The sequence below is a fragment of the Pseudocercospora fijiensis genome, assembly GCF_000340215.1.
Source record: "Pseudocercospora fijiensis CIRAD86 unplaced genomic scaffold MYCFIscaffold_10, whole genome shotgun sequence".
Classification (NCBI taxonomy): Eukaryota; Fungi; Ascomycota; class Dothideomycetes; order Mycosphaerellales; family Mycosphaerellaceae; genus Pseudocercospora; species Pseudocercospora fijiensis.
This window is the reverse complement of record NW_006921541.1, coordinates 3,706,752-3,728,281: the sequence shown is the minus strand read 5'-3', so window position 1 is coordinate 3,728,281 and position 21,530 is coordinate 3,706,752. Positions and strand designations below refer to the sequence as shown.

The window sequence follows — 21,530 nt, the reverse complement described above, 5'->3', positions numbered from 1 at the left end:
TAGAAACTAGAAATCAAGTCGTGGTAGCCTGGGAGAACGGGAATGCAAGCAGAAGTTGCGACCATGGCAACACATTGGGGCGTTTTTGAGACACATTCCTCCGCTTCACCAGAGCGATGCATCGCCGACTCGACCTTTAGCACGCCTTCACCGCCTACGCCATCGCATCACATGCATCAGCTTTCGTTGTCACAAGCAGACTTGGCGCGAAGTGGGCATGGCACGAGCTCTTCAAGGGCACCACCTGAAGCAATCAGCATGGTCCAAGACTCAGCACTAATAATCTCTTCGCCACAATCGCCTCCACAACCACCTCGACTATCGTTCTTTCAACGTCATTTCACCAAGCCAATTGATCCAACAGCAGATCCAGAGAAGACTCGCAACAACGCCGACCGACGCTTCTCATTCGCATCTAGAGGTTTCCTCACCTCTGCCGCCGCAGTCGCTGCGATGCTGTTCGGCATCATCGCAGCAGCTGTTGTGTTCACCATCGGCCAACATCGAGCACATGCCGCCCCCGACCTCCCGGTAGTCCTCCATGCGAAGCCGATCAGACTGGCCATCGAGGGTAACTTCCCGGACCCAGCTCTGTTCTACGCGAACGACACATGGCATGCCGTCGCCACCAACAATGCCGCCGGAGTGTTGTCCTTGGAAGGCGCAGACGCCGCGGCGAACTCGATTGCCTTTGGCCAAGCGAATGTGCAGATGGCCACATCGACCGACTTCATCAAGTGGACTCTGGTCAATCTCACACAGCAGCCTCTGCCGACAACTGGCGCATGGGCACAGCGCAGAACGAAGCACCCTGCCAACGAAGCCAAGCCGCTTTCCAGCACCTGGGCACCGGCACTGATCAAGCGAGACGATGGCAAGTACGTCATGTACTATTCTGCCACCTGGACCGGCGAGTATCCATATGCGAAGAACGATGGCCGTCCGACACATCCACAACCGCACTGTGTGGGAGCAGCAGTCTCTGACGGCTTCGACCCTAACGGTCCCTACGAGCCGCTCGATGAGCCCCTCGCATGCCCCATCAAAGAGGGCGGCGCCATCGATCCAGAAGCGATCCGTGACGTGGACGGGTCCATCTGGGTCACATGGAAAGTCGACGGCAACAACATCGGTCGTGGCGGAGTATGCGGCAACACTTTCGATCCTCAAACCCCCACCCCGATCATGATTCAGAAGATGCAGGCCGATGGAGTGACCGCGGTCGACGGCACTCTCACCCAGATTCTCGACCGCACGGATGCAGATGGCCCACTCGTCGAAGCACCAGCACTCGTCCGCACGCGCCAGGGCAAGTACTTCCTATTCTTCTCGTCCGGATGCACGCGATCGTCATCATATTCCGTCAAATACGCCGTCGCCGACAAAGTCACGGGTCCATACGTCCGTGCCAATGAGACGTTGCTCAGCACGGGCATGTATGGTCTCGAGGCACCAGGCTCAGTCGGCATCGCCTCAGACGACCAGGGTGGATACCGCATGGCCTTCCATGCACGCTCGGCCAACAAGCTGATTGGACGAGTGCGGAAGATGTACACCACTACCCTCGAGTTCTCTGGAAACAAAGTGAAGCTCGTCTTCCCAAAGGAATGGAAAGCGCGCAAGCACCATCGCCATCACAAGAGAGGGCGATGAGATGAGATGAGACGTCCAAGATTTCGATTTTTTTTTCTTAGCGGATTTACTGCAGCGTTCAGCGAGTTTTGATGATTGAAAGAAGATACCCATTTTGCGATTGGCATATGGAAACGAAGATGACAGCATGAAGAAACACGCAACGTCTGGCATTAGTGGGAGAAAACAGCACACATAGTGGACGAGCGATACATACATCATATACTACTACACATCATCACATCACATCATTCCCTCTCAACGTCACCGCTCTCTTCGGAGGATAACTCGTAGATAACATAGATTTTGCGATTAGAAACAGGACACAAGATTCCTCGCGCTTTCGAATCATACATACTCCCTCGCAACCCTCAACCTCAACCTAACCTCCCTCTTCGGACAACTCGTCAACCCCAAATCCGTCTGCACCGCTCCCTCCTCCTCCTCCCCCTCAATCCCCTCAATCCCCTCAAACCTCTGCAAAACCCTCACAACCACATACCCCGCCTCGGTAAGTGCAAACTGCTGCCCCAAACAAATCCTCGGCCCGCCATTAAAAGGCAAAAACTCCCACCCACTTTTCCTGCCCGAGAACCGTTCAGGCTTGAATTCCAGCGCGTCCTCACCCCAGAGATCTTTTCTGCGATGCATGACGTGCACGCTGTAGTCGATTGGGGAGCCGGCGGGGATGAAGATGGGGGATGTGCCGTCGGGGCCGCCGCCGCGGGGGAGGGTGGTGGGTTTGTTTGCGGTGCGACTGTTTCCGGGGACGATGGTTCGCAGGCGGAGGACTTCGGAGAGGGTGGATTGGAGGTATTGGCAGGATTTGAGGGTGGAGAAGGTTATGGGGGCTGTGGGGGAGTGGTAGGGGCCGAAGGTGGTGATGATCGTGGAGCGGAGGGTTGAGAAGACATGGGGGTTGCGGAGGAGGAGGTGGAAGAGCCAGGAGAGGAGGGAGGCGGTGGTGTCGCGACCCGCGAGGAGGATGTTCAAGAGTTGGCCGCGGAGTTCGTCGGGGTCGCGGGTCTCTTTGGCGAGGGCTTCGAGGAAGATGAATTTTTCTTTACCGTGATGAGCGCCTTCTTCGGCTTGCTTTTCGTTGCTAGGTTGCTGGAGGGCGAGGTCGACGTAGTACTTGACAAAGTCGTTGACTACTTTGTTGTTGACTTGGTATTCTTTCGGGTTATGCAGCCAGTGAAAGTTCACGAGGCGGAACTTCTTGGCCATGTGGAGTTGTGCCTGGTCGAAATTGATGGCAAATGCGGCTTCGTCGTGTCTCTTTGCAGCAGACTTGTTCTTGGTGATATGCGGGTTCTCAGAAATCTGGCTGTCCACCGACTCGCCGAAGAGCAGTTCGGTCGAAGCATCCATAGTCAAACGGAAGAAGAGTTGCTGGATGTTTGTGAAAGCGGTCCAGCCATCTTCTTGTGCGGGCAGCGCAGCGAAAAGGTTCTGTACGTGACGTTCTTCCATGTCGAGGTCTGAGATCTGCTCTCGAGCGAAGTTTGGTCTCAGCATTGCCCGGCTATGCTCCCACGGCTTACCATCTTGTACGAACTAATAGTGCCCAAGTCAGGACGCACTCCGAGCAAGCGTCAATACCTGACTTACAATGCCTTCGCCGAGAACCTCGCCCATAATGGCATGTCGAATGGGGCCAAGATCGAAATCGGCAAACTGTGTGGCCAGTATCGCTTTGATATTCTCGGGGTCGCTTGTGAAGTAGATAGTCTGACCAAGCTGATACGACGTGAATGTAGAGCAGACTCGACCAGTTTCCTTGTTCATGATATCCTGTCTTTCTTCCAGAAAGTCAGGAAACATGTTCTTCTCATCGGCGGCCTGGAGCAGCTTGACATGTTTGAGACCCAGAAAGCCGCAGTTGGGAAACATTGGTGGGTCCTGGCATCCAAGCTGGCGTGATCTCGCTGCGAAGAGTCAGTAATTGATTGCGGCATTCGTGCTGAAGGTGGAGACCTACAGGCATTCTGGACTCTGGTGACAATGATATTGAGAATCTTGTAGAGGGTGAGAAGCGCTACTCCCAGCAGAGGGATGAGGATGTAGTTCTGCATCTTGCCAATGCGCTGGGTCGTTCGCAGAGTCGGACACGAGAGAAAAGAAGATGAGTTGAGGAGTACGAGTTCGGAGCGGCCAGGCGGAGGCGACCTTTGTAAGAGCTGTTGATCAGGGTCCTATATCAGTCAGCGGAGTATCAGCCCGTTTCGCTTGTTCAGCAGGCGCAGGCGTGGTTTGAGGGGTTGTTCAGCGCCCGGCCGCCGTTGTATGGAACTCAGGTAGGAGAGACTTCATCGCATCGACAACTGTATTTCAACCTGTCTCTAGAGGCACCAATATTGTGAACAAGTCTACTATAACAATAGCAGGATAATCCAGGAGTGCTTATACTGATCTCCTCCAACTCGGCGACAATCCACCGCCTTCACACATAACCAGGCATCCCTCCTCGACCAGTGCCTCTCAATGTCAAAGAACAACTTCCTACAGGAACTAGCAGTCCTAGACTTGGACCATCTGCTTTGTGAACTCTGCAAGACTTCATGTGCCCATCAAATCCAACTGCGCGAAAAGTACAATGTCGGGCGAGACAACAAGTCCTGCAGGAAACACTCGACGGGGGGCTGGAAAGGCTGCTTTTGGCTTTGCTCCAAACACTTAGGTTAGCAGCGACATGTGGATTGATATCGCGAATGCTTCGAACAGTCTCGCCGCATCGCTCGCATTCATCATGGGTCGGAAGTGAGGAGATGCCCTCCGATTTGCATGGTACTTAGCTTCCTCCAAGCTTGGACACAACTCCCAGCAGTGCCCGCTCTGATGAGGTGACGCGAGTAGGCGGCCGATATCTGAATGCTACCCCTTACAGGCCTGAACGTGCTTCTTAAACCACTCACGGTATCTGAAAACTTTACCGCATTGCCCGCACCCAAGAGATGACGAATCGTTTGAACTTGTATCATTACGTGTTGTATCTTGAGACGGCCTGGGCAACAGTCAACAAATCAGAACCTACAAACTTGATCACCCATCCTCGCTCCCGCCTGACTGCCGGCCATCTCTCCGCCCTCTACCACTACCACTACATTGGTTTGGTTGGGACCGACTCACGATTGTCCATTTGCCTGAATTGCCGCAGGTTGCTGCATCTGTCCAGGTGGTGCTTGGTAAGGGCTCGGTTGAGGCGTGCTACTGGAAGGTCTGGGAGCAAGTCCTGGCTGTGGCTGTCTTGGAGGTGGGGCAAATCCATTGACTGGGGTGTGCGGTTGACTGGGATAGTTTACTCCCAGGACCGGCGTTGCTCTACCAGACCCAGGCTGTTGTGGTTGAGGAGGAGCTTGAGCGATTGGTCTCTGTACACCTGTCTGGGGCGTGGGTTGCTGATGCATCGGAGTGGGATAACCTGGCTTGGATGGCGATGCTGTCCGATTCTGATAATACTGCTGTTGCGCTGGACTGTTAGTCTGGTATCCGACCGCATTGGCGGCTGCAGTGTGAGAGCGCTGCTGGTATTGCTGATACTGCTGATTGTTTTGCGACGGATAGTTGGGACGCTGCTGGACTGGAGTTTGCTGATATTGTTGGTTGTAGAGGTAGCCGCCTTGCTGCGGAGGCCGCTGCTGGTGATACTGCTGTGGTTGATGATAGGAAGGTGGGGCGGCGCCTGGGCGGGTGTATTGGTTTTGCGAGAGATATGATGGTCTCGGAGCGGCCGTCGGAGTGGCGTACGATTGGTTGCTCGTTTGTCGTTGTAGAGATGTGGCAGGTGCAGGTGTGCGCTGTCCGTACTGCTGACCATACCGTGTATTTGCTGCCTGCCCTATTGCCGGTGTTCGCTGTGCAGTGGTATTGTAATGCTGTCCGGCAGATGAGTTTGGACGAGCTAGGTTGGCGATGCTGTTAGCTGTGGCTTGAGCTTGTGCTTTGGCAGATCTCGTAACCTGGTCTTCCTCCAGAGTTCCCTTGACATCTTGAGACTGGAATGTAAGCAGCTTGCTAACGCCGAGATCTGATAGCTGGTCTCCATCCAGTTTGGCGACAGCATAAGGGGGCAGCTTCAAGATGAGGTATGCCAGCTCTCGCCGCAAGTTGTTGTACGTGGAGATCTCTTCATCGGACGGCTCGTCAGGCTTCCCAATCTTGGCAGCCGTGAGAGGCGCAGGACTCATGGGTGTGCGTGCAGCTCCGTTCGAGGTGGGAAGCGTAGAGTTGCGGATGCGTTGATGTGAGGCGAGCGTTTCCAGCAATTCTGAGACCTCGCGCAAGACTTGTTCTACATCCGTCTTCATGGTGACGGGCTCTGGATCTGGGGCGACCGCGGTCTTCTCGAGCTCGTCGAGATCTTCTATAACCTTGCCGAAATCCTCCTCCTTGAACTCATCTTCAATCGTCTCCATAGGTGGGTCAGATGTGGAAGTCTCGTCCAGCAGCGCCGGGTCAATTGCGAATGTGTCGTTGAACCGCTTGTTGCCGACCTTATGCCACCAGACCAGATCCTTGACCTCTTCGGGCACAACAGCGTTGGAATCGTCGCGACTTGGCGCGAAGCTGGAGAAGGCTTTGCGGAATAATGCCTCTTCTTGCCTCTTCAATGCTTCCACAGACAGCTCCTTGTCCGGTGTCTCTGCAGTCTCGCCGCTTGTGCTCAACGCGCGATCGCGTTGCTTCCGCCTCTCACGTGGTGAAACTGGCTCTTCACCATCCAAACCGCCATAATCAAGCCACGTGCTGACGGTCAATGGCTGGACCGTGTAGCCACCTTTCTTGTTCCGCTGAATGGGATCTTTGAACTCCCAGGCGAGAGAATTGTCTCGCGTCGATGATCGCTTGTGCGCTTTTGGCGGTTGTAGTGCAGCGAGACTGTATGGTGGAGCGAATGCTTGGTCGAAGGTGGGTCCCTTCTTGGTCTGGTCGGCGGGAGCAGACATGACTTTGGTCGCGGTCAAGCCCGGCGGTAGCGGCATCTCGTCGACAGGCAGCTCCGACTTGACGAAGGTCTGCTGGCTGACATTGCGCGCATTCTGCATAGACGAGAACAACTGCTTCGGGGTTGGTGCATTGCCGAACAAGGTCAACACCGTACCAGCGCGGGCATTAGCCAGGCCTGATTTGGTATCAGCCTCCTGCGCATCTGACAAGCCGCTATCCTCCTTCTTAGGCTTGACATCTTCTGCCCGTTTCGCCTCGATGTACTGTGCTTCCCGATCGACAGTCTCCTTGATCAAATTTTCCAGTGAATGTATGCGATGAATCTGTTTCAGCTCTTCCACAGTTGGTCTGCCGGCATTCCCAGAATTTCGCTCGCTCGCCTTGCTCCTAATTGAGACAGTGAGGTCTTCGCTGACGGTGCTGGCATCGGCCTTTAGCTGTTGGAGGGAGGTGTAGCGCGTATTGCTAAGCTTTGTCTGTATGGTGGCATTATCACCGCTCGAGTCTGATAGTCGGGCTTTCTTTTGTGATGGCTCCTCGGATGAGGCTTTCCCAGGTGTCAAGGGATGTTGCAGAAAGGATGGGGTAGTGTCGTGGCTGTGATGTGTCAGTGGTTGTGCTTGGGATAATTTTGGGGGATACGGTATACGAACGTCTGCAGGACTTGGAGAATATCCAGCTGTGCCTGTTTGATTCGTGCCTCTGATGTGCCTGTCCCGGTGGTGGTAGTAGGGTCGTCGCGTTTGCGCTTGTGGTCGTGGGCGGCGATTTGCTGGTGGTCGGCGGAGGGTGTGGTGTGAGGATGGCCGTTGACTGCTGCCGCTGCCATACTGTGCGTTGCGCGTAGTGATCTGCTGGCCAGCCCGGGGTCGCGCTTTGCTGGTGTTGGCGTCGGCGCAGAGAAGTTCGGATTTGGCTGGCAGACACGCGCAACCTGCGAATCCCGTGCCGCTGCCTGAGGCTGCCCAAGGGACAGCAATTCCCGAAAACCGTCGCACACCGCTCACCGCTCACCGCTCACCGCTCACCGCACGCCAGTCGCAAGACGCAGCTGCTATTTGCTGCAATACTCACGGTGGCTGTCTCGAGAAAAGTAATACATGTTTGCAAAGTCTTTGGTGGAAGTTTGTGTCCTCCCTCGCGCGTGGTTCACTACTGTTTGGCGCAAGCTTCGGCAGTTATCCGCAAAGTGGCCAGAATTCGTCGCTCGCCCAAGCAAAAGTCACTTCAGCAACAACAACACATTCGATGATCTCAACGAAGGAGATGGATCGAGTGTATGTGGTAGATATTCCAGGCGCTGCTAGTAATCCACTACGATTATTGAATTGGAGAAGATGACTCCTGAACGCCCTTGCGGAAAAGAACTACCACTAGAGGTGAACAAGTCCTAGTAACGGAGCTCCATACATACTAGAGGCTCAATGGCTTTACTTTAGCCTATTGTCGCTTCCTATTCTTCCTGTACCTTCCTTACTAACCTTACTATGCCTATTATCGCGATAAACCTCACTTAGACTCGCTACACTTCCGCGCCTTGTCTTATAATATTCTTCTTCTATCGATACTAATACCGATAGCGATAGTAGTAGCCGCTATAACTAGTATTCCGCGCGACCTTATTCTTAGCGTAGCTTTAGCAGCATCAGCTTTAGCATTAGTATTAGCTTTAGCTTTAGCTTTAGTAGCGTACTTACTAGTAGAAGGAGGAGAATATTTATCGTAAGTCGCAAGGCGTATCGCTATAGACTCGCTACTAACTCGCTCTAGACTTCGACGCCCTACGACTATAAATACCTACGATTTCTAGTACTATAGCGCGTAGATATAGTAAGAGCTGCTCGATTAGATAGCGATACCGGATAAAAAGAAAGTAGTATTAAATAGACTATAGAAATATAAGGCTATTAGAATTATTATAGAAACGGACTCTAGTAAGCTTATACTAGCGCTATACTACTACTATATACGCTCTAATAACTTTAAGTATCGTATACTTAATACTAAGGGCGAGTGTATCTACGCTTATTATAAGTATAAGGGCAAGTCTAGCTATACGGCTAGTATAGAAAAGGTTAAAAAAGACGATAGAAATAGCGAGCTAGCCGCGATATAGGCGCGAGTCGAGGCCGTAGAGGCAAAGAATACTAAACTAGAGGCAAAGATTAAGGTATTAGAAGCTAGGTTCGATAAGTTAGAAGGATATTGCCTCTCGTAGTTTAAATAGCTTAAGAATAAGGCTATTATTAAGTCTAAGGATGTATATACGATATAGAAGGAGCTATAGCTAAATAGCGATCGCGAGCTACTAGTAGATAATATTTAAGGAGCGAGTCTATAGCGAGTCTACTACGAGTCTACTATTCTATCTCTTCTTCTTTAGTCGTTAACTACGCTTTGTATTCTTAGCCTGTCTATTAGCCTGTCTATTAGCCTATCTATTAGCCTGTCTATTAGCCTATCCGCCGCTATTAGCTTGTCCGCCGCTATTAGCCTATCCGCCGCTATTAGCCTATCTATTAGTAGGTTGCTAATCCTTCGATTCGCTCGACTCTTTCGGAATAGGCGTGCCTCGCGGTATACTCGCGGTAGCATCGCCGCTTAAGTTAATTATCTTAGGCAGCTAATTCGTATCGATAACCTTCTTAGTCTATAGCTTTTCTTTCTTAATCTTAATGCTATTAACTACCTTTTACTAACTCGCTATATTACTCGCACTAGTACTCGTAGTAATAGTACTTAACCGATGTTTCCGCTTTTATTATTATTATTGCTTCTCCTGCTTAGTCTAGATATAGAGCTTAATCTCGTAGACTAATAATAACTTTGTTACTAGTTTATAGACCGTTAAAGCCTATCTAAGTAATCGAAGCGCCTTACTTACTAGCTTCTCTAGTTAATTAGTTAATTTATTAAAGTCTATATAGAGGAAGTAGTTAAAATAGTCCTAGGTCCGATTAATACTACTATCTAGTAGCTCGTAGGCGTCAATCCGGTCTATAATCTAGTCTATAAATGTTATATCGGCTTTAAGGAATTCTTAGTTAGACTAGGTATCCGTAATAGTAGTATAGAGGGCGGGTTTACAATAGAACTATGTCTTAGTTGTACTCGTAAGCTTAACTTCTATATACTAAGTATAGATCAAATAGCGGCAACGGTATTCCTATACTTTTAGGTCTAATAAAGCTAAAGCTAAAGTAGGTATTAGTAGACGTTGCGAGAGGCTCCGAGATCTAGCATTTAGTAGTATTCGAGTTGCTAGCTTGTAATACTAACTAGTAGCATTGCGTATAGTATTAGCCGCCTTAGGTATAGAGGGGAACGTATTAAAGCCTCGTACCGTACTCGCGGAGCTACTCGTAGCGGCGGCTACTAATTGCTCGCAAACAAATTACTCGGTTAGTAGATCGGGATTAAGAAGGCCGCATTGTAAATAGTATTAGTATTTACTATATATCTTTATATAGTCGACGCCTAATTTAGTACAATAGGTACCCTAATTAGTAGGTATTGTTAGATAAATAGAGGTAGAAATAGTAGAGGTTTAAGAAGGTTATAGATAAAATCGAACTAGAAAAAGCGACTCGCTATATACTCGCGGCCGGCTTATAGATCGGAGATTAGTATATATTATTTATAAACTTAATTAACCTAGCTTCCTAATTCCGAGCCGCCGCTAACTAACTACGTACTACTAATAGCTTATCTAACTCTATTAGTTCTAGCTCTAACCCTATAGCTATATGCTCCCTAGCTAGCTCTCGAAGAAGCAAGTAGGTAGAGCGGTAAAGGCGCTCTACATTATCGCTATTCTCGCTACTACTTACTAGATACGAGAAGCTATAAATCTATAATGCTATCTTATACTAAGAAAGCGTAGCCTCGGGCAAGTAGGCTTTAAGATCTAGGAATTAGCGAGTCTATTAGCGAGTCTATAGCGAGTCTATACTATAGAATCTAATATATACCGAATCCTTAAAGGTCTTGCTCTATATTATTAAGTATACTGTTAGGTATAGGAATACCTTAATAAGAATGCCTACTAAGCTCTAGATAATAGTATAGAATATACGGAATACCTAGTATAACGTATAGTCGATTAGCCTACTTCCGGATACGATAGCTATTCTAGAGGTAAACAAATTCGAGGACTTTATAACGTATAATTAGTATATAGATTACAAGGAAGGCAATCCGATCCGCTAGCAGTTTAGTATTATATAGTAACTCGCGTAGTAACTCGTAGAAATAGCCCCTTTATTACACGAGGGACGATTAGTAGTTAGGCAATAGTATAGTATTACGTAAGTATCTACGGTGCTACCGAAGTATATACTAGGCCCGGCGTGCTATGCCTACCGTAATAGTACCCCCGTCTAATAGGACGAAAGCTAGCGTACTAATAGTGCGAAGCTACTAATTGTTATATAAGGGACGATTAGTAGTTAGGTAATAGTATAGTATTACGTAAGTATCTACGGTGCTGCCGAAGTATGTACTAGGCCCGGCGTGCTATACCTACCGTAACACCCTCTAGCTATTTAGTATAAGTGCTTACTAACGCTACTATACCTTAATCCGCTAGTTTATTTTACTCGTACTGTATTTAAAGCAGTCCTCGAAGGCGAGCGGTTGTTCTTATTCCGGGTTACTACGAGTCGTAAGGCGAGTCTTATAGTAAGCGTCCGCGGCTAGAATCGTTTCTACCCTATAGTCTAATCGAATAATCTATAGTATTATACTACTATTCCGGATCGTTATAAGGTATTAAGCTAGTATAGAGATAGCTATCTAGCTAGTAATGCCTATATAGATCTAGACAATATAACGCAAGTAAATATTAATCGCTACGTAGATCTATATCCCCTAATGCTCGAATTTATAGTAAGCATCTATTAATATTGCGTAACTAGGGCCGGGTATAATAATCGCTCTATAGTGCTCTCGCGCCTGCTCGCGGCGGACTCGTAACCCTTTAGGATTTAGTAAGGAAGCTATACGATATAGCCGATCTCTACTAATATTATATAAGGGACGATTAGTAGTTAGGCAATAGTATAGTATTACGTAAGTATCTACGGTGCTGCCGAAGTATGTACTAGGCCTAGCGTGCTATGCCTGCCGTAATAGCACCTCCGTCTAATAGGACGAAAGCTAGCGTACTACAATAGCCGAGCTTCGATAGCCGAGCCCCTTCTTATATACTTCTTCTACTTTTTCCCGTTTTCCTCGTATTCGTACTATATATACTTATATTCGTATTATGTCGCGTCTACTAGCTATAGTCTTACTTATTAGAGTTAATTAATTCTAGTTCCGTCTTAGAGCTAGTAGCCTTAGCCTTAGTTGCCTTACCTTCCGTAAAGCTCTATAGTTTCTATATTTTTTTCTTTATAGACGAATCGCCGTCGGCTGCCTTACGCTTAGTTAGCGTACGCGTAGCTAGAGAGTTTAGGGTACGCGTAGACGTACGCGTAGATGCGCGTATAGCTAGACTATCGGAAGGGCCTACTATAATAGCGCGCGCGGACGCGCGCGTAGCTAGGCGCTAGGTAGCAATTTTTAGCGGCAAGAGGGCCTTAGGCTCGCTTAGCACTTATAGAGTAGATAGCTTTACTAGTAAGGCGAGCTTGTCGTCGGGTATAGCTACGTACTTAGACTTACGGCATAACTAACCTAGCGTCGGTAGTTGCGGTACTAGTACCTACGGTGCCGGTACCTAAGCTAGTAGAGCGCGCGTCTTCTATAGCGGCTAGCCGGGCTCGTCTATCGCTACGGTACTAACGTATATCTTAGCTTTTACTATAGTAGCGAGCTCGTCTAGCATATACAAGTATAGATCGGCCTACTATTAGGGTATAAGCGCTTCGTAACGTCTAGCGATGCCTTTTAGTCCTAGTCCTCGATAGAGGGAGATTAGGTAGTTGTCTTCCTTATTATAGTCGTATAGGATATCGTTTAGGCGTAGCGTCGTATTCTTCTTATAGGCCGATCTTAGCGTCTAGTCTCGATCCTTTCGTAGTATACGGCCTATTTATAGTTAGAGGTACGTAGTATAAAGGAAATAGTCGAGGGCTACGTCTATAATGCCGGCGGCTGCCTTACGATTAAGGGCTGCTTTTATGTTCTCTAAGACGTAGTCTAGTACCGCGACGATATTAATCTCTGTCGGCTACTCTACCTAGTCTTCCTTAAAGGTTAGCTAACCGGCCGTAATAGTCTTTAGCTACTTGCCGTAGAGTAGGTATACTAGGTCCTTACGGTATTTCTTCTATCGCTTCTACTAGTCGCGCGCGGCTGTTAGCAGCTCCGTCTCGCCGGGGATATCTATTAGGACCTGCGAGATTATCGCCTAATCTAGGGCGTTATCGATAGAGGTAAGCTAGACTTAGTGCGCTACCTTACGCTAGAAGACTATACTACCTATAAGGATATATCGGCTATAGATTAAGGCGATCTTATACTTACCGTTAGTGCTTGCTATATAGTATAGGTATAGAGGGCCGATTAGCTTGCGTTTAGTACGCAGGAAGCCGTACGCCTCTACTAAGCAGGTATACTAGGTGCCGAGCTCCTTTAAGGTAATTGTAGCGTCGTCGATTATTTAAAATATATTACTAAGTTTAACGTCTAAGAGTTGCGTGCCCGTAGGCGGTATATAATCGATCGTAATAAAGCCTAATACGTTATAGATTAGTACCGTAGTATCGGCCTAGTAGCTAGACTTAAGCTATTGCTCGACGTCGGAGTATAGTATTCCGGAGCGCTATAGGTAGGTATCCTCGTCTATATTAGCGGCGCCTCGACGAACCTTCTTATCTATCGGAGTGCGTACGCTTATCGGTATAGCGATTTAGGCGCTCGTCGGTATAGCGGTTAGGATCTCGATAGTCGTAACGCGCGTAGGCTCTTCTAGAATCTCGAAGTCTATAACTGTCTCTTCTAGAACTTCCTCTCGGCGTAATAGACTAGCGTCTCTAGTACCTACGTCGGGGGTTGCCTCGCGTAATAGCTACGACGTAGCGTTCTATCCGATAAAAGGTAGTTAAGCGCCCTCTTCTATATCGCCCTTATTTATAGTCTATACTCGATAAAACATTGCTATAAGCGAGCTACGTAGGTTAGAGCCTATTAGGGAATTAGTATACTCTACTAGGAAGCCCTTATATTGCTATTACGTAGTATCGTCCTTATAGGTGCGTTTCGTAAAGCTAAGTTCTTATATCGGGTTTAAGACGGTATAGGTCTAGCGTACCGTATCGTTAACCTAAACAAGGCGGTCTATAGCTAAGTCGTCCTTACGTACGGCGTTAATAATTGCTACTATAGCTACCGTAAAGGCATAGCTTGCCGCGCGCTAACGTGCGCCTAAAGCTATAACTATATCGCGTACCTTCTAGCTAATATCTAGGGATACTACGGGTAGGCGCTTACGACGAGGCTTAGGTAGGTTATCGTCGTTATCGTCTCTATCTAAGCTATTCTATTCGCTAAAGCCGTTCTACTTTGCCTTACCTAGCGTAGTCGGCTGCGTCTTATCTTTCTATTACTTAGTATAGTATTACTATAAAGGTACTACCTTATATCGAGAGGGGCCCCTAGTAGTAGAGCTCTCTACTAGGTATATAGTAATATCGCATCCGTATATAGTACTAAAGGCAGGCTCTATATTGCGCGAGAGTATAGCCTTACGGCTAGAGGTACTAAGCTTATAGATATATATACCGTTAGCGTCTTATTCGCGGATTAGAGTCGAATAGCGGATTAAGTCTAGATCTAAGTCGACGTTAGTACTATCGGCGTTAAGGAATTCTTCGGTATCTTCTACGCTCTTAGTAGCGTAGAGGTTCGGGAAGGCTAACTAAACGGCGTCTACGACCTAGCGTACGGTTATCGGGGCGTTAGCGCAGATAAGGATAGCGTCTATAGCCTTACTCTAAAGTTCGTCCTTGCCTTTATTATCTAGAGGAGCGGGGCTGTTATTGTTTTTAGTTCTAGCGTTACCGACATTCTTTTCTATAGCCTTTTGTTTCTGTCCTTCGTACTACTCTTTCTCTATTACGTTCTTGCTATCGACGTCTATTTTCTCTACGTCCTACTTTTTACCTACGATTACTTTTCCTAGTTCCTACTCTTCTTTCTCTATTACGTTCTCGCTATCGACGTCTATCTTTTCTACGTCCTACTTTTTACCTATAATTACCTTTCTTAGTTCCTACTTTTCTACTAAAACAGTATCCTAACGCGTCGCGTCGTTAGAGTCCTTAAACTCCTTCTTATATCGCTAGAGTACCGGTAATCCCTTAGGGCGTAGGGCCGCCTTTCCCTTAGGGCGCTTAGTAGCTAACTCTACGGCGCTAGTATTAGCGTTAAGTGTAGTAGCGTCGCGTACTACTACGGCGTCCGAGGTATGTTAGTATTAATTTCTAGCTTCTCTAAGACGCTAAGGAAGGTCCTTATCGCCCTATACCTATCCTTAATTATTATAGTAATTTATCTACTAGGTATTAGGCTTAATTATTTCTACGATCTTAGTAGGGCCGTATACTAAAGTTAGGGTACGCTCCTTCTAGTAGCGGCATTCCGTCTAAAATCGCGCAAAGGCGGCAAGTTACTTAGGGTAGGCGTCTAGTAATTTAGTACTATTAAGCGTAACTAGGTCGACGGGCTCGAGTATAATAATCTTTTCTTATGCCTTTACGTATATCGCGGCTGTCTACTACTAGACTATCGCTTCTACGGTAACGTTCTATTCCTCCTCGAACTAGCCTAGCAAGTTGTAGCAGTTTGTAGCCTAATTAAGGCGCTCGTCGGCCTACTCTAGCGTTTCGTCTTCTAGTCTATCTACCGTGCGTACTACGATCTGTATAATCTATGCGTATACGGATATAAGGTTTAGCTCGGTCTCGTCCTAGCCTAGTATACCGGTAAGGATCTCGTATAGCTTATCTAGGGCGTTCTTTACGAAGCCGTAGCTAACTAAGGCGCTTATAAGTTAAAACGCGGTCTAAGTATAAGGTACCGCGAAGAGCATACCGTTCTCCTTATAAGACGTTAGAGTAAGGTCGAGTTTAGTAAGCGTCCGGATCGCGTAGTAGATATTATAGTTGCAGACCTAGTCCGGGATCTCTATTAGATCGTAGAACAATTTAGCGTACTAGGGATCGGGGACAATAACGCGGTATCGCTAGCCGTCCTAAGCGACGTCTAGCTTAGCGTCTAGGAACTAATAGAACTGCGGTAGGCCGAAAAACGTAGCCTAGCTAGCGTAATTACCTATCTCGTAGCCGTTAATACTAGCGCCCTACTATAATAAGATAGCGATACAGCGTAAGGTATTGCGGTCCTTTAGATTAGCTTTAGGGTCGAGTAGTAGCAGAGGTAGGTAGCTAAGTTCGGAGAGGTCGACTAAGCGAATTCGTATAATATATGCCCTATCGGAGCCGTAGTGCTTTAGGAAGAAGTCCTCGAAGGTAATAGGGTTTACCCGTATAGTTCTTCTATATAATAGCGGGCGCGGCACTAGCGTACGATAGATTCGTACCTATACCGTAGCGTTAACAAAGTTACTAATATTTTCTAGTAGCGGCTAGTCGAGCTCGCGGTATAACTCTACCGGAACCTTATTATAAGGGATTTTGTTAAGGTTCGCCTACGCGATGTTTTTAGGCGAGCTAACGTAGTCCTCGTAGTGCTCGATTTATAGTAGTACTACGGCAAATAGTAGGCCGCTAACCTTGCGACGCTAAGGTAGCTACTACTAGCTTAGTTCTAAGAGCTCGTCTTCTTTATAGGCGTATTGCTATTATATAGGAGGGCCGCGCTCGCCCGCTAGCGGACAGTAGCGCTCGGTACGCTCTATTTTAGGGATAGATAGTATTATCGGGGCTAGTCGTTAAGGCGGCGTATACTTAGTAAGTATGTTAGTAATACTAATAAATAAGCGGAGAGAATTTAGTATATTACGTATACGTAGCAACTAAGAATTTGCGGCGTTACTAGGGCGTTCTACGCTTGTTATAACGCAAACTTTACCTCGCTTACGCCGCGCCGTTTATATATATAGTACGGCCCGTCCGACAATAGGACGCGTCCTACGTTAATAATAATAATAAGACGCGTCGCCGCGCGCTTTAGAGCGATAATAGGGGGGGAGAACAATAAAGTAAACTATTTGCGTTTTAAAACAAAGTAAAGTAGGGTACGATTCAATTATAGACAATAATGCTATAACGTAATATACCGCGATAGAGATGCCTATTATTACGTATAGTACTACTTAGTTAACTTTCTATATAGCCGTTCTTTAGGAGTTACGCAAGCTAGGCCTCTAAGAAGGCCGAGCCTATAGTTCTCCTACTATTAACTACGGCGCGCTTAGGGATAGCGCTATCGGTGCCTACTGCTATAGCGCTTACTAACGTAACGCTTGCTATCGTAACGCTTGTTATAGGTAGAGGCGGTTGTACTCCTAGACAAGTTCTACTAAGTCGCGGAGGTTATCGATATTATACTAAACGTTATACGCGTAACTATAGCTACGCTACTTAACTAGGTACTGTGTTTTGCCTCTTAAGATCCTACGTCCGAGGAGCTTTTCGACCTCGTAATATAGCGCTTTTAGGTATAGATAGTCGTTATCGAAGGATGCTTCGTCTACTAGGCCCGGCTCTAGTATCTCTCGGTCGTATAGGTTACAGCCCTTAGGGTATAGTTCTAGCTACGAAACTAAGATTATAGGATAGATACGTATTACTAGGGGGAGGTCGAGCTCGTACGCGAGGTTGCTAACTAGGCGTAGCACCTTAAATAGTCTAGTACGCTATATAGAGAGCTTACGATTAGGGTTCCCTAGTAGGCGGTATCCCTTATATAATTTAAGTAGTACCTTTTAGCCTATCTTAAAGGAAATAGGGCGATGCTTGCGGTCGTATCGGTTCTTTATTATCGCTACCGCCTACGCAAGAGAGTCTGCTACCTAGTCGCATGCCTCCTATCTTAATGCTAAGTAGTCCTTAGTAGAGAGCTCGGTAAGGGGGTTTAGCGCGTCTAGGTTTGTCTTAAATCCTTAAATTAGAATATTAGGTACCTCTCTAGTCGAGGCATTCCTAGCGTTATTAAGCTCGGCCTAGATATACGGTAGCGCGTCCGTCTAATTAGCGTCTAAATAATTAGAGGTAAAGAATCGGAGCGCGATCTCTACGGTCTAATTAGTTCGCTTAGATTAGCCGTCCGACTAGGGATAGTACGCTATCGTTACGAAGAACCTTATACCTAACTTCTTAAAGGCCGCCTTTATAAATTCGCTAAGCTAAATAGGGTCCCGGTCGCCGATTATAATAGCCGGAAGGTTGCGTTCTATTTCGACATATCCTTAGATCTAATCGCTACCGTACTGCTACGCTGTCTACGTTAATTTATACTTACGTAGCATAACGCGCTTAGAGTACTTATACGTCTTAGTAAGGAAACTATTGTAGCCGTCTTTATTAGGTAGCAGGCCGTAAACCTAGTCCGTAGTAATAGCGTACTATAGAATAGGCTAGCATTTAATCGGTTGCAATTTACTATATAGAGGATAGCGTAGCGTCTAGTTTAGGATGCACTCGGAGCAATAAGCGATATACTTAGAGACCTCGCGCCCGAGCCGGCGTATATAGAAGCTAGCGTATAGACGAGCGTATATACGGTAGTAACCTACGTAGTAATAATAATCGTAGGCTATTTAGAAAACTTCTTTATATAGGGAACGGGGAATGTATAGCCTCTCCCTACCGTTAGTATCGTCCTTAAAATAGATAAGGTCGTTACGTAAGAAAAAGTAGAGTCCTAGTAGGCTTAACTCGGCCTCGCCCGTAATGTCTGCCTCTTTATAATTAGGGTTAGCGTCCTTATCTAGCGTCCTCTTAGTAGTATCTCGTAGGCGGCGTTCCTCTATAGCGTTTAGCTAAGCTAAGATTGCGGACTAATAGGGGTTTTTAGTATATCCCGCCTTTAGGTCGTCCTTAAATTCGGTAGCGAGTTCTACGAGCACGGAGTAGAAGACTATAGGCTCGTCGGATATATACGTTCTACTAGAGTGCTCGTCGACTATCGTAGCGTAAAAACAAATTATACTCTCGCTTTTATACAGGTATATATAGTATACGTCGATTATATTATTCGTAGGGGCGGGATTGTCGTATACTAGGGGATCTAGTATATTATATGCCTAATCTGCCGCTCGGTCGAGGTCCGCTACGAGCCTGCTTAAGGCGTCTAGTATTCTATAGAGGCGTCCTAGGCGGTAGTATACCTTAAGCTTAGGGTACTAAGAGAGGTACTAACCGGCTCGTACTAGATAGAGGTTAAGCTTGTTCGTAGACGTAGTCGTCGCTAGGCTCGCTACTGTCGTAATGCCTAGGGCCGTAATATAGTCGGAAAACACATATACCGGCTTACGTACCGCCTATAGGATTATTCGTACCTTCCGTACTGTCTAGACTAGTCCGCTAACCTTAAGCTCGGTAGCTAGGTACCGCTTTTCTACGTCCGTAAGGGCTTTGCTAAGGTATATAATAACTTGTACCTAATCTACCGGGAAGCGTACGGCTTTGCTATTCTCGATAGTCGGCTTTAGATCTCCCTTAACGTAGTATACTACCGCTACGAATCCTCCTATATAGGCGTCTAGGTCGATATATATAGGGCGATTAGGGTCCGCGTAATAGGAGAACTTAATATCGCGGTATATCTGCCTTAGGATATTAAAGGCCTTATACTCGGTTTCTAGTGCCTCGTCTACGTCGAAGGCTAGGGTCCTAGCTACGTAGCGCTTTCGCTTATTGCCCTTATTAGCTAGGCTAAAGCGCAAGAGCTCTTTCTTACGGTTCTCGAATAGCATCGTAATCGTAGAGTAGTATAGAATATACTGTCGTTGCTATCTAGTAAGTCCTAAATAAAATTTAATGTCCTTTAGCGTAGTAGGGAATTTTAAGTCTAGAATAGCCTAGACCTTTTCCTTATAAGTAGTATATCCTAGCCCTAACACTCGTTAGCCTAAAAGCTTCGTAGATAGATATGCGAGGAACGACTTATAAGGTGCGATACTGATTTTCTTGCCTGCTAGGCACTCGAAAACGGCGTCTAGATACTTTAGGTGCTTTTCGAAAGTACGGAAATAAATAACAATATCGTCGATATAAGTACGGTAGTAGGATTTGTATCGCTTAAGGATCTTATCGAGCTAGCGCTAGACATATTATATACTATTTAAGAATCCTATAATAGCTATATATATCTATTCCTAGCCGCGGTAACTATTAATTACAAATTTGCTACGGTCCTTCTCGGCTACGGCCTATTAGTAGAAGAAGGCAACGGCGTCTACTATCGTAATATACGTAGAGCCGCGTAATGCCTTAATAATGTCTTCCTATCTAGGGAGTAGATAAGAATCCTTAACTGCAATCTTGTTTAGGCCCCTAATATCTACGACTGCGCGTCCTTTACGGACTAGCTTACTATCTACTATCGTCGTTTTCTAGACTACGAAGACTAGGAACCCGAATTAGGTAGGCTTAGTCGTAAAGGATATCTTTCCTTAGGCGTATAGTAGGTCGAACGTCTTGTTTACGACTTCTTTATTAGAGGCGTAGAGTAGGTACGCTACTATAGGAACTTTATCGTTCTCGTAGCCTAGCTTTAGCGTAACTTCTAGGTAGTCGGACTTAGGAATGTCTATAGTAGTGCCCTTGTCCTTCTATAGCTCCTCGTACTTCTTTACTATAGCCTCGATGCGCTATACCTACTCTTCGGTACCGTAGGCCGTTACGCTATTAAAAAGTTGCTTCTCCTTAGTAGGGTTCGGTATATCCGGTAGCGGAAGGCCGGCTACGCCGTAATCTTTAGGCGCGATATAGTAGTAACCGTAGTAGTTATACTCGCGTATATACCCTATCTTTGTATATCGTAGTAGAGTTTATAGCCGATCTGTATTATTACGGACCTATACGAAATTTATAGCGGCGTCTACTACTACGGCGTAGATAGTTAGGGCCTTGTTCTTAAGCTCCTAGTTTTGCGGGTAGAAGGCTACGTCTCGGTCTATAGAAAGGTCTATTCTAAACTAGATAGGTACCGAAGTTACCGCCTACGGCGCTAGAACGACGTTCTCCTCGCTAGAGTATATAACCGTACGGAACTTAACCTAATCTTTGCGGCCTACTAGTAGTAGAATCTTCGCCTTTTTATAGGAATTAATCGTTGCCGTACGGTATAGTATATTAATCTTAATGCCTTCCGGGCCGATAATGTCTATTACTATAAGGAACTTAGCGCTAAGCTCCTTAACGATATATACCTTATAACGTATATAGGCGATAACCTTAGAGCCCTTAACGATTCCCGGTACCTAAAAGTCGAGATCTACGTACTCGCTAATATCCGTAGATCCTACGCCTTTAACCTTTAGTAGAGCTACTAGACGCTTGCGCTCGATATCCGGGCGTATCTAGCGTAGGAAGGCCTCGTCGATAAGTAATACTATAGCGCCTATATCTAAGCAGACCGCGTACTTAGTACTGTCCTTCTATAGGCGTACGACTATACGTAGATAATAATAGCCTCGAAACGCGTATCCTCCTTTAATCTTTAGCAATATAGCGGACTTAATAAGCCTAGCGTTCTCCTCTACGCTATCCCTCTTAGGCGTTAGCTCCGTAGCGTACTTAGTACGCCTATAGTCCTATAAGAGATTGTTGCTATCGAATTTCGCGCTGCAATTTAAGTATAAGAACTTTAAAGGCCGTATCGTAGCGAAGGGTTCTATAGCCGGGAGAAGGTACTTGCTAATATATAGAGAGAAGGGCGATAGTAGTAGAACTTCGCTATAGTATACTAATACAGAGTTCTATAAAGAGGCGTTATTATCTACGTCGTCTAATCCCTAGTAGATGTCTACCTAGTCG

General features: G+C 46.8%; 3 protein-coding genes across 3 annotated transcripts; 1 reads left to right on the top strand and 2 right to left on the bottom strand.

The window, feature by feature from the left end:
- Nucleotides 1–558: 558 nt before the first annotated feature.
- MYCFIDRAFT_5734 (glycoside hydrolase family 43 protein) lies at nucleotides 559–1,458 on the top strand (the record flags this gene model as incomplete). Its single annotated transcript, XM_007933007.1, has 1 exon — nucleotides 559–1,458. A coding segment is annotated over one exon (900 nt), but the record flags the coding sequence as incomplete, so codon positions are not given.
- A 522-nt stretch (nucleotides 1,459–1,980) lies between these two features.
- On the bottom strand, nucleotides 1,981–3,707 carry MYCFIDRAFT_65755 (uncharacterized protein; the record flags this gene model as incomplete). Its single annotated transcript, XM_007933157.1, has 3 exons — nucleotides 1,981–3,189; nucleotides 3,244–3,560; nucleotides 3,614–3,707. The coding sequence occupies 3 exons, from the start codon at nucleotides 3,705–3,707 to the stop codon at nucleotides 1,981–1,983; spliced, it is 1,620 nt and encodes a 539-aa protein (XP_007931348.1).
- A 560-nt stretch (nucleotides 3,708–4,267) lies between these two features.
- On the bottom strand, nucleotides 4,268–7,668 carry MYCFIDRAFT_158097 (uncharacterized protein). The gene is made up of 2 exons (XM_007933682.1): nucleotides 7,233–7,668; nucleotides 4,268–7,176 (listed from the first exon to the last, which is right to left on the bottom strand). The coding sequence occupies exons 1-2, from the start codon at nucleotides 7,406–7,408 to the stop codon at nucleotides 4,758–4,760; spliced, it is 2,595 nt and encodes an 864-aa protein (XP_007931873.1). The 5' UTR covers nucleotides 7,409–7,668; the 3' UTR covers nucleotides 4,268–4,757.
- Between the last annotated feature and the right edge of the window lie 13,862 nt (nucleotides 7,669–21,530).